The 12918-nt window shown below is 37.9% G+C and overlaps 1 protein-coding gene across 10 annotated transcripts in view; it reads left to right on the top strand.

Moving 5' to 3' along the window:
- Positions 1–12918, top strand: part of DNM3 (dynamin 3) — a 171236-nt gene that overhangs the window by 39190 nt on the left and 119128 nt on the right. For 7 of the 10 annotated variants that reach the window (XR_003530162.1, XM_027658458.1, XM_027658453.1 and 4 more), the window contains exons 12-15: positions 114–184; positions 3798–3846; positions 5493–5522; positions 12177–12290. Coding sequence is in view for 9 of the 10 variants with exons in the window: in XM_027658458.1 (XP_027514259.1) it covers positions 114–184; positions 3798–3846; positions 5493–5522; positions 12177–12290 (264 nt within the window). In the remaining variant the exon portion in view is untranslated. Of the gene's footprint in view, positions 1–113; positions 185–3797; positions 3847–5492; positions 5523–6718; positions 6725–12176; positions 12291–12918 lie in introns of all 10 variants that reach the window. The other 3 variants (XM_027658457.1, XM_027658459.1, XM_027658456.1) reach the window with 2 other exon arrangements.

A 12918-nucleotide genomic window follows, 5' to 3' on the forward strand; every position in this document is an offset into this window, starting at 1 on the left:
AAGCAATATTCAATAATGCAGAAAACACTAAAGTTCTGGTTTTTATTCCCTTCCTTTTCTTCAGTCTTTCTCTTCCACCTTACCCTTAATTTTTTCTCTCCTATCTCTAACAGATGCTGCTGCTGATTGATATTCAGGTTTCTTACATCAACACCAACCATGAAGATTTTATAGGCTTTGCAAAGTAAGTATATAGAGACTTCGTTGTAAAGACGCTGTAAGGTTTTTTTGTTTGTTTGCTTTTTTCTTTTTTAATTAAATTCAGAACACAAGTCCTGAAGTGTGGCAGTGAAGATGCAAGCTGCACAGTCCCAGACATGCCAGGAGCACGTTCTTTCTCAATACACAGAGTGTTGAACTCCGTCCCATTTGCAGGGGAGTCTTTACCCAGTTCACGAGCCTGGTTTCACTGAAGCTGAAGCTTATGTCTGGGTCTGGAATTACACATATCTCTGGAAGCAGCTTTGGCACATCCATTTCAGGACCACAGAAATGCATAATATTGGTGGTCTTTCCACATTGTTGCTAATGCATATTTTTGAAGCTGTGATTCCATGTGAAACAGTTTTGCTCAGAATAATGGATGTCACTGAATTTTAAGTGTGCCTGCTGTTTGGCTGTAGAGAATAATAGTAGCAGAATGCCCTGCAGGACCTGGTTTGACGTTCTCCTCACTTAATTGAAAAGGCTGTGAGAATATTCTCCAGAATGTTCTCCCTCAGTTTCCAGCAATTTGTGCCTCAGGGACTTCATACCAGCATTTTGACACTAGTAAAAACATTAAAGATGTCTTCACTCTTTGAAGAATAAATATTCCTTCAGTCACATTCATTTTATAAATTGTGTTATTTGCCATAACAGCGTTTGGAATCACAACAGGTTTCAACCATGTGGGATCCTGGCAACACTTTGGCACCAGCGTATGTATTTTACTCTGGCCTATTCTAGTTAGCACTGTGAAGGAAGATCCTCATCTTTGGCCATATGCCTTGAGGGTTTAAAACATGGAGTTCAGTAAGCTGAGAAGGGAGAAGGCAAAGCCAGGCACTATTTATGTGTTTGATTTGAGCAACTTTCTCTAGAGTTGTTTGCAGGTCCTGGATATCTTTATCAGTTCTCTTGACAAATGACAGGATGTTGTAGGAATGGTAGGTGGCCTTCTAGAGGTCAAGATAACAACCTGCCTGCTATTTACTTCTCTTCATCCTTTTCTGACAGGAAAAAGCCTGCTAAAAACACTCCATATGTATTCATGGTGTGTGCTGTGACCTTGAGAAGTCACATAGTCCAACCTCCTGCTCAGAGGAGGGTCGATGTTGAGTTCAGATCAGGTTATTCAGGGTTTTGTCGAATCAGATCTGGAAAAATCACAAAATGGGAGATCCTCCAGCCTCTCTCTGTAGCCTATTCCAGTGCTTGCCTCGTCTCACTGTGAAAAGACTTTTCCTTGTGTTGAGCTGGAACCTTCCATATTTTATAGTATTGGATTCTGGAGTGCCAGGTGTATCTGAAGCTATTTCAGCATGTTTTTCCCCTGGAAAAATTTCCCTCCTGGATGCTGCTACTGTGGCCTGTAGTTCAGTCCATGGTCCTCAGTGCTATGTCTTTTCCAAGGTGTTGCAGTGCCCGAGTTCAGTTTTTTGGGAAAACTGCTTCCTCTTTTGCCAGCTGAGACTTAGAAATCCCCAGCCACTGTGCACGGGGTATAAGCAGTTAACAAGTGACTCTTCACTTAAGTTCACTTGTAAGTTTAAGCAAGGTTGCTCTAGGTTGGAACAGGTGGGAAGCAAAGTATCCTTGTTGACTTCTGCTCAGCTGAAAGAAAGAATTTGGATAGCGAAGAACAATTTAAAATATATTCACTTATGAGCTAAACAGAAGAAAATAATAGTTTGAAACTATAAGCATGTTATTGTTATCTCATTTATGTTAGAACTTGAAAATAAATAATTTTTGGGTAGCATGTGGTCCTCTCCAGCATCTGAACATCCTGAACTATATATTCCCCAGATTCCCTGGTGTTTCCTTTCCTTTGCTGAGGCTTCTAGGCCCTCATCTCTTGTGCCTGCAGTGTTTTAATAGTGTGAGTCCTGTGAACCTTGATCATAAAAATAAAGCACAAGACATCTCAAACTACCTTGCAGCATTGCAGGGCCTGAGGCAGGTATAGTGTGATGTGAACTGTCTCGAGAGGGTTTTAAGAATGCCAGTATTTAGGACAACTTTGTACGTTCATGCAGTTATGAAATCTTGGAATATTAATGTTTGTTTCATTTAGCAGTACAAGTGGTAAAATTTTGGGTTTGGGTTTGTTTCCAGTCAGTGTAACTCAGGCATAGCTGTGTGCTTCAATTTACAAAAAGAGTAATTTGTATTTAGAACAGTAAATAGAGGACCAATTGGTGGACTATTTCTAAAAGGCATGAGTTTCTTAGTATGGTGTTCAAGGTTTAATTAGCTTTCTAAAATGATAGAATTTAAAAAAAAATCAAGCCAAAAGAATAGCAATTAAGTTTCCTAAAGCCATCTGAGGTGTGTTTCAGAATTGTTGATGGGCTAGTGCTGTTTTTTCTGTGTGCACATTATTTAATCATAATTTATGCCCCAAAGCTTATGCAGCTCAGACGATGCACCAGGGACATACAGTGTCACTTGGGCAAAAGGATCAGGATGATAGGGAGTTAAATGCAGAGAGTAGGCACACAGAATAAATATCCTTTTGGATCTTCTCACAGACAGCATGTGGACTGCTGGTTTAATAGAGTGTGACCCAAAGGGCAAGATCAGAATTTGGATGGGGTTGAGTTTGGTGCTTCAGCAGTTCTTTGGAGCAGTAGCTGTGCACAAAACAGTGGCAGGATTGGCCTGTAGGCTCTGATCCAAGCACATCTTTCTGCCTTTCTTTTTCAGAGCAGCATTTGTAGCTGATCTAATATATGGATGCTTTTTTCTTCAGTTAATCAATGCCTGGTGAAATGGTATAATCTAATCCAAACAAAACTTCCTGTTGCCAGTGCTCACTCTGGTGGTTGAGCAGCCAAAGCTTTCTCTCTGGATGCTTTTCTGCCTCTTTCCAGAAATATTTTAATGTTGTGGCCTAACACAAACCAGCACGTAATGCAAATGCTTTTAGAATTAATGGCAACTTGTTTGGTTTTGAGACAGGAGTTTGTTTTGTTTCAGGAACTGGGATTACCAAAGTTTGAGAACTGAGTAAAATACTTTAAATATGCTTTAATTTCGAATGTGTTCTATTCTTATACGATTTCAGCTTTGAACCAGCTTTGGGACGGCTTCATCCACTGGTTATATTTACACCCTCAAAGTGCATATAAATATTAGAATAATATCCAAAACAAACTGTCAAGACAAAGCTATTAAGAAGCCTCCAGCAGGGGAGGATTTTGTTGTACTGTGCTAAATAACAGAAATGGCTCTTTGTCTCCTCTGAATATTTATAGAGGCCAATGTTTCCAAAGTTACCCACATGAGCCATAATTTCTCTGTGCTTTTTAGTAACCTTTACCAATCCAAGTTGGATGTTGTTGCAAAGGATATGATTAGTAGGCACTGTCTCCTGTGCATGTCTCTTCTGTTCTAAGCAGACAAATATAAGCAGGTAGAAAAGCAGTTGAAATATGCACATGTATGCAATGATTTTGCTGTGTTTCTTTTGCTGTGTTAATCTAGCTTTTTCTGCTGGAATCCAAAGTAACTATTGCTGCTAAAATCTATTCCTCAGGAACTGACTTAGTTCAAGTTTCTTCAGCGTAACTTTTTTCCTCTGCTTCCCTTAGTGCCCAACAAAGAAGCAGTCAGGTTAACAAAAGTGCAGTGGGAAATCAGGTAGGCACCTAACAGAGAATGGATAATGGCATGTGCAAGTTAACCCAAGCTGTTTGGTTTTCTTGGCTGTATTTTCCTGCTGTGTGTCATTTACCATTTCTGCTTCGAACATACATAAAACTCGTCATTATCGCCTTGTTTTGCTGAACTTTTCAGAGCCACCTGACTCCCATTGTTACCATCATTTAATGTTTAGAATTTCTGCTCCTGCTTGCACTCCTGGTTAGTGCCTCCCCTCCCATGGCGGGCAGTGCGTTGAATCTGTCATGTTGCACGTCGATGTGTTTTGTCATTAACTGCAAACTTCTCACTTTCAGAATCCAAAATGCTGGTGAGTACTTGCTTGTGTGTGCTTTGTCATAGTGTTTTCCTACTTCTCATGTGTTCTCAGCTTAACAGCAGTGAAGGGCAATTCAGCAAGCAAAAGTGGATTTGCCTTTCCCTCTGCTGAAACCTTCACAAAGGTGTTGACTCTGTACCATAGGCCTTTCTCGAAGTAAACAAAGAATAACTGGTTGATGGCCTCAGATTAATTAGCATTTTCACTGAGATTCATTAGTTGTTTGTTTCTTTTTGTCACATAAGAGTATGAGATTGATTCTGCAAGATGCTTGAGGCTCCTGAGCTTTGCTTCTTTCTTTGCTTTTATGTGGGCCAGGAACTCTCAGAACTTTGCAGGATCAATCCTCTTCTTAATATGAGATAAAAATAATAAAAATACTATAACCTTGGAGAGTTTATGCTCACTTTGAGGGTTTTGCAAAGTCTTAAACAGAGAAAAAAAAAGCATTATGGAACTAGTACATACTTTAGAAGGAAATAAAATATTCTAGTAAAAATAAGACAATGAAATTTTCTATAAATACTTACCAGTACTGAACATCTTCCTGATGTTTTCACATGCAGTTTGATCAAACAGTACTCAGGAGGAGAAAGGTCAACATTTTCAAATGTGACCACTGAGTTTAGATCCCTCAGGTCATAAACCCGAGGTTTCAGTAAATCTCCTATTCTGCTGCTCTCATAGGACAAGAGTTGTTGGCATTTTCTGAAAATTTAGTTATCTTTTTGGGGATAGAAATTCAATCTCTTCCTCCCACCAAAAAATTGCTAGTTATTTTTGAGACATTACTTAAAATAATCCAATAACTTCTTGGATGGAATGGTCCCCTACAGCCTGACCAGCATGAGTGGCATTTTTGATGTAATATATGGTTTGGATTAAAATGAAAAAGAACCCTGGAAGGTCTAAACACTGAAATGGCTTCAAAGACGAGTCTCTCCCCTCTGAGGAGAGATTTCCTCCTTATCTAGCTGTGCCGGAACATGTGTCAAACACAACAACTGTCATCACTTTGGAGTGTCCCATAAAAGGAAAATTGACCAATTATCTGACTCTTCAAAAATACACAAATAAAATGAATGATTTTTTAATTAAGTGAATGTTTTCTCTCTAAAGAAGTGGAGGAAAAGCTTGGCATTTTAAATTCGATGTTGACACTTGATTAATTCTGGTATAAAGGACTTTGCTGAACCTTTTATTTTAGAGATAATAAACAGATGTTTGTAAGTTAATTGTTTGGAGTTGAAAAGAATGAGAAAATGTTTCTGAAATAAAACTTCATTTTTGCAATTTGCTATTTCAGGGAACCAATCTACCGCCTTCAAGGCAAATTGTACGAGCTAAGTTCTGTAAGCTTTATTGTTGCTTTTTCATTTAGCTTCTCAGAGGGCAAAGTTTGTCTCTAACTCATTGGTTTGTTAAATACTTGCTACTAAACTATTTAATGTTAAGCTGTCTTGTCTGTAACACTTTCTCAACAAAGTATAATTGCAGTTCATCACTTAACTGCTTCTAACTTGCTGGTACAAGTCTAAACTAGTTTAACTTAAAATGTTGTAGAAAACTTTGCATAGAATTAATATTTTTATAATTTACTGAGTTCCTCAAACTAAAATGACTAATTGGTGTTATATTTTATTATGTAAGTGGAAAGCAGTTTTTATCTGATATAAGTGCCTCTATTCATAGTGGACCTCCTTTTGAATGGTGGGCAAATAAGTTTCTGGTAACCAAAAGGAAACATTAGCTCCTGTGTAAATGAACATGCTGTTTATGGGTACAGGTACTGTTCTTGTGTTTTGTTTATGCCAAGGAATTACTTCTGATAGAAAAAGTGAGTTCTATGAAAGAAAATATTTAAAGCTGTTTTAGCATTCTTTTCAGAGCACCAGGAGGATCAATATATCATGGACAAACTCTTTTCTAACCCTTCCACCTCATGAGTAAATAAATACTTGAATGTCTTTAATATTACTAATTAGAATTAATTGTCTAAACTGCAGTTAATTTTATAACAAGTTACTCCTTGTTCAGTGATAGGTGCAAGAAATAAATCTCTGTATTGTGTGCAGTCTTTGGCAATATCTGTGATGAAAACATACAGTTGCAGTTTTGTTGCCACATCAACAAATTATATGAGTTATAATTTTAAACTAAACATGGAAAAAGTACTAGGCAGCACTGATTCTAACAGCAGTTGAATTGAATCCCTTGGGAGATTAAGATCACTACGTTTTCCCAAAATAGTGGGATGCTCATTTGCAATCTGTTGCTTTTCTTTTTAGTAGCTGCTTTGAACTGGAATGATGCAGATAACTATTAAGTGTTTCTGTGTATCTTGGAAATAAGATGAGGACAGCAATACCTCATTTTTGGATGATAATGCCAATTCCTCTTAACATGTTTTTGCTCCTCTTTCCTCTGCTACTAATTTATCCTCTCACACTTAATCTTTGGCCTTTTTTTGTTTGTTTTTTTCTTTGCTACCGCCTGAGGCTTTGACCTGACTCCACAAAGTTTCTTTTTAAGCCACAGGTTAGTCTGTCTTCTAATTTGCTTGAAGTAATCAGTGTAATGCTTGGTTTTACACAGCACACTAGCAAGGTCCAGCTCCTGAAAGCTGACCCACTCCTAACTGTGTATGTTGTGTGCTGAGATTTGTTTTGGTGACTAAAATTTAATGTTTAAATCTCCCCTTCATGGTAAAGTTTTGAAGATGAAGGTGTCATTGCTCCATGTGCTGAATTGATACTCTGTGTATGAGAATGCAAGACACTCAAATTATAGAGCATTATATGTCATTTATATGTAATTTATATGAAATTCTGTTTTGAGATTTGCTTCAGTGGCAAAATCTGCTGCTTTGCTTGAAGTAGCCCCTGTAATTGGAGAAGAGGCTTAATGTGAACTGTTTCAAGTCACTGTCCAAGTGATTTGGAGATTTGGGTCTGAAGGCTTTGTTTGACCTGCCTCTTCTGCAGTGTTACACCAGCAACCTGGTTCACTTGTTCTGGACACAGGTAGCATTCAGACCCCGTTGGTTGGCCTGAACTATAGTGCTAATAAGTAACTTTTCCCCTAGTAACCCCTTTTTTATTTTTTTTTTTCTTTTAATCCTGCTTTGTAGCATACTTTGCTGCTTCTCTTCAGATATACTTAAATCCTGTTATCTTGCATGATCCAGGAAAAAAATGTTTATGGAATTTTTTTAAGCAACCAGATGGAAATGGAACCCTGTGCCATGGTCAGTGGAGGTGGTCATGAAAAATCATGACAAGGCTGTTGTCTTAAGAAATGCCAGTATTTCTGTAGAAGAAGTGGTGCCCATAGGCTAACACATTCAAGAATGTTTCAAAATTTAGCATCGTGAATCATGCTGCTTTTGAATTTCCGTTTATCAAGACTAGAGGAGTATTGCCATTCTACATGACTACTTATTTTTTGGGTTAAGATTCCTTCATGTTTGACTTATTCATCTCAATCTTTGTTTAACTGTATTTGGAAACGTTTAAATTTTTCACCACTGAGTGCTTTGCTTCACTAAAGACTAAATTTTTCTTTAAAGCAGGCCTGTTTTTAGGACTTTAGCCACTGTCATTATTTTTAAGTTATGTAATATACTGTGCAGTGTTTTGTAGGGAAGCAATATCACAAGATCTTGTTTGTGTTCAGTGTCAGAACAGATCTGAGTTTATGCTCTGACATTTGGCAAATTACAGTGAAATACTGTATTAGGTTTCCCCTCTAATATGTAAAGTGAGATAATCTTCATAATTGAACACAAAGAACCAATAGCTTATAAGGGTGCTTCACAGAGTAGTTTTTCCAATTTTTATTCTCTCGATGTACTTACTATTTGCTAACATGTGTTGTTATGACAGTGATTGGACGACAGAGTAGTACTGGGAGTTGTGTTCTGTGTTCAGAATTATTTCAATGGAGTTAAGCAATACAACTTTAATAGAGTTATATTAACAAGTGCTGCTGCTGGAATGTTGTGAGAGAAGCCAGTCTCATGATTTTCACACTTGTATTTCTGTCTGCCCAGACAATTTCACTTACCTCACTTATCTTGAAATCATTCCTCAAATACTTCTTTAGAGAATCAGAAAGTGTTCCATTTCTTTAAATGTATTTCTTTTACAAATACCTCATTTGATTCAATGCAACAAAGAAGTCATGTAGCAATTCATAAAATGTGCTTATTGTGTCAAATCTTGCTTTCCTGTTTATCTGTGAAGTCCTGGAGAGTAAAAACAACAAATATGATTTGGGTTTTGTGCAGCTGAACTATGAGAAAATGATTTCCTTCTGGCTTGTTCATATAAATTCGTAGCCTCTAAGTTTCATTTTTCAGACACCCAGATTAGGTATCAGGATCCTGAAGGAAGGAACTGTCATCTCTTGTTCATCCTGTGCATGGAGTCCAACTACCGGTCAGAATATTGTCTTCATGAGCTTCTGGCAATGCCCATATTTTTCACCTTCCTGAACTCATGTCACTAATATCCGGTTTGCACGGAGTGACATTTAGAAATACGATAGAAAATATTGAAATGTCTCTCTTAGATACAAACCAACCAGCAAATGAACTTGTGAAAATAACGAAACACACTGCTTTCATTTTTTAAGCTGAAGTGCTATAAAACATTCCTAACATTAACACAAAACAATACCCTAGAGGTTTTTTAAAATTCACAAGTATCTTTGAAAAGCATAGCTGCTTATTGCCCATGGAAGAACACTTATTTCTAAAATATAGCTTACTTTTTTTAGGAATTGACTGGAGTCTAAGGTTTGATTCAGCTTCTCTGGAAAGTAAAACTGTGTTGCTCAATCTCACTTTGTCTTGAATTTACTCCTTGATCCAACATCTCCCTCCCCTTTATCTCTGACACTGGTGCTGAGTATTTTGTAAGTGCAGCTCTTTGTAGTTAACAGAATGTACCTGGGACACAGGAAGAATTCTGTGAGAAGAACATGAGGATTAGCATACTAAGCTCATCTTCTCCCTCTTGGTGTCCCCTGGAACAGGTTCTTAGTGTTTTAGATAGTTGTTAGCTGTCATAGTGCCCAGGATATTTTAGAAGACACGGGATCCTGTATTTTCCCAGAGGAGTACAGATAAGCAGGTCCAGAAGATTGCACGTATGAAAAATACATACCCAGGATATTGCTGTAGGTTGGTGTCCTGCTCTTCGTGCAGTGTTGTGTGGGAATGACAGCTGGATCTAATCCTCAGCACACAGGATTTTTGAGGAAACAACTGGCAAATTCCTTCCTTTACGAGACAGTGACCAATGTTTGTATTAGCAAGTCAGCTTGTTTCTGTCCACAAAGAGTGATGGTTCTGCATCTATGGGGAGATGTGTTGGACTCGAGCGTGACAGTCTTCTGGAGCTGTGCAACCTAATGTAGTTCCTACATTAGAAGTATTAAAAATTTCATTATACTTCTTAAATGGCTTGCATAGTTCAGATTTAAAAACCTTGACTTAGTTTGTTCCGAGACCTCTACCACAAATGTGTTCTTGTCAAATGGAGAAAATTTGACTCTTATTAACATGTTTAGGGTCTTATTAACATTACAGACGCTATGGTCACGGTGATGGAAAGGCCTGGATGGAATAAGCAGAGAATGTTACTTCCCTTTCCTTTGAAGTGCTCATCATGGATAAGGTTTTTGAACCAACTATTCAGGTGTGTCTTACTGGTTTGCCTCTAGAAACCACCTCTTTATCCCCACTGACATCTCTCTTCAAATCTTTTACCCTCTCTGAGATGTGTTTCCAAACTAGTTTTCAGTGGTGTGCTGCCCCAGCTGTCTGTGTTCCTGTGTGTGGATATGAGCTTTACACAGAGCAACACTACATTTTCAATTGCAGACAATGTGGTTCAACAGCTTCCTCTCTTACCCTCTGATTTCAGTTTCTTTCTAGTCTGGGAATACCCACCTTTGCACGTGTGCTGTGAAGTATTTAGTCTGCTGTACAAATACAGCTCTCCTTACTGCAGAGCTAAGTTCAAGTGAATGGGAAGCCTTAATTTCCTTCCTTTTCCTGCAAAACTGTTCCCTTTGCATTTGTGTGGTTCAGTGCAGAAAAAGAAAATAGAACTAGTTTTGTTCCACAACTTGTTCTGTGGCAGCTGCCTGAAGGCCAGTACACTGGTTATATATACATGTTGCTGTTTCCTGTTAAAGTTTACTTCAATAAACATCGTAAAATAAAATGAGGATTTGATGGGTAATCAAGTTCTTATCAGTATGTTTCCCTTAACTTGCACTCAGACAAGCATTCCATCTTTTTGTACTCACTAATGCCCCTCTCCACATAGTGTTTTATTTTTTTCCCAATGACCATGAATATTAAAAATACCAACCAACTTTTGTAGAAACCTTTGCAGAACAGGCTGTTCCATCCAATCTGCTTGTGCTTGAGTCTCTTTACAGGAGTTATGTCCAGTTCTCTTATTGCTTACTGAGACTTCAGAACCAAATCACTGCTTTCTTAGGTATTTTCTTGGGTCTTCAGGGCTTTTCTTACACTGCTGACCTGGTTGGTAGTAAGTGGGAAAACACGATCATCCTATTTGAAATTAAATGGATACTCTTGGATTATGTGCATTTCCAATACAAGTTCCTGCTTTTCAGGAACTTCTGATCTCTTCTTTAGTTTAGTTATCAGATTTAACTTAGTCCCTTGCTCTGTGCAAAACCAAAGCTGTTTTTTTCAGGGAGCTTACATGAACAAACATGGTGAGTGGGAGTGAATCCTGATTCAGAAACTTTCATAGATGACAAGGAATAGATGGTGATGAGCCATGTTCTTCTTGGTGAGTTGTTGATAGCAGAGTTACTGGTCTTGTAAAGCCCTGTGAGAGGAATGTCAGTCTCAAATATTTCTTTAAATACAACAGGAAACTCATTTTTGACCAACAAGCCTGTGGGACTTGTTGAGGGGATTCTGAAGGGCTTCTCTGGGCACTTTTTTCTATCTCAGTACTTCATAGGCAAGTGAAGGGTGTTGCTGTGCAGAGAAACAGAATGGCTGAGGTCCCCTGCATCTGTGTGACTGGGGAGTTCTGTTGTCTTGTTCAGAGTATTATAGGAAGGAATGTTTACTTTCTCATATTTGCATTGGAAAACAAATGTTCCAATGAAGTGGAAAGTTTCTCTCTGATCTGTTAATGAGTTTTCACGATTATTCTCCTTTCTTCACCTCTGGACTTCTCATTCCTCTTAGGTTTTCTTTTGTCCCTTTTTCTCTGTCTGTGATTTAGTCTCCTGCCCTTAGTATTTATAGCTATGTTGTTCCCATCTTTTTTTTCATCTTTGGCTTGTATCTATTTTATAAAGTTCTGCTTTACCCATTTTCTCCCCCAATTTTTATTGCTGCCTTAGGCTTTTTCTTCCTCTTTTTTTTTTTCTCTTCCACCTTAGAAGAAAACATCTCTCACGTACCTCTCCTTACCGCTTCCTACCTTAATTTTAAATTAACTGTAGAAGAACTCCACTTTGTCACTCGATACAACCCATTTTGAAAATTCCCAATGTGTGGCAGAAGCCACTCACTTTGCCATTATCTAGGTGCTTTTCCTTGTATCCAACTTTACAAATGACCTTAGCAATTAGACTAGAACAGGATGGTCAGATATAAAGTTGTATGGACTTTTACAATGTGTCTTGTACAGCAAATAAATACCTTCAAGTTTACATGGTCCTTAACACGCTCATACTTGCTCTAAGTACAACATTCTGATAGTTAGGCTTCTCCCTTTCTCCAGACTTTTGACTGAAAACATATTCATTTTATTACTTTCTTTTTGAATGATAGGAATGTGTAGAAACCCTTGAATTTGCCAGAGACTGAAAAAATGCACCTGTTTGTTTTATTTAGCAAGTCTTTATTTAAAAGAATAAATGCAACAACAGAGTTATGTCAAGTGAGTAATGATCTAAACTTGTGCCTGACTGCACCTTTGCATAGGTCATTCGGAAAGGCTGGCTGACCATCAACAATATTGGCATCATGAAGGGAGGATCCAAGGAATACTGGTTCGTTCTAACCGCGGAAAGCTTGTCCTGGTATAAAGATGATGAGGTAAGGAATGAAGAACTTTATACTACTGGGGAAAAGAGAAGTACTAATTCAGTCTTCTGATACTAGCTTGAAATATTAAATCAGCTTGTACAGCCTCGAACTGCAAGATTGTTTTAAGGTTTTAGCTGTGTTCTTTGAATTTCTGTTTTGATTCATGAAGAATGCTGAGTGTCTAAGACTTCTGTTGAAATGCTGATAACAAGGAAAGGGTGTTGTGGGGGGTGTTTTTGTTTGTTTGTTGTTTTCCTTTTTTCCCCTCTCTTCCTGTGATTTCCACACATTGCTCTAAAAAAGAAAAAAAGGGAAAAAACCCAAGCTGTTCTGAAATGTTGTGGATATTTTCCTATGCCTGTTTGGGCTGCTCTTACACATCTACTGTAAGTTGATCATAAATCGTCTGGGTAAAGTTACTTTTAAAAGTAACTACAGCAGTTGGTTTAATGATAACAATTCTTCGTCCTCATATTCTGAGATGGTGAAAAGCCTGTCTGCAGAGTTCTGTAGCTGTTGGTATGGATTTTCAGATTTCACAAAAAGTGTGCTTTTGTGGATGATCAGTAAATCTGAAGGTGAGTAATATGGGAACTGGAAAAAGCATTTTTCTGGTGAAAAGGACATCAAGATTGCT

The sequence above is a fragment of the Corapipo altera genome, unplaced genomic scaffold (genome assembly GCF_003945725.1).
Source record: "Corapipo altera isolate COAL_440 unplaced genomic scaffold, ASM394572v1 79, whole genome shotgun sequence".
Taxonomy (NCBI): domain Eukaryota; kingdom Metazoa; phylum Chordata; class Aves; order Passeriformes; family Pipridae; genus Corapipo; species Corapipo altera.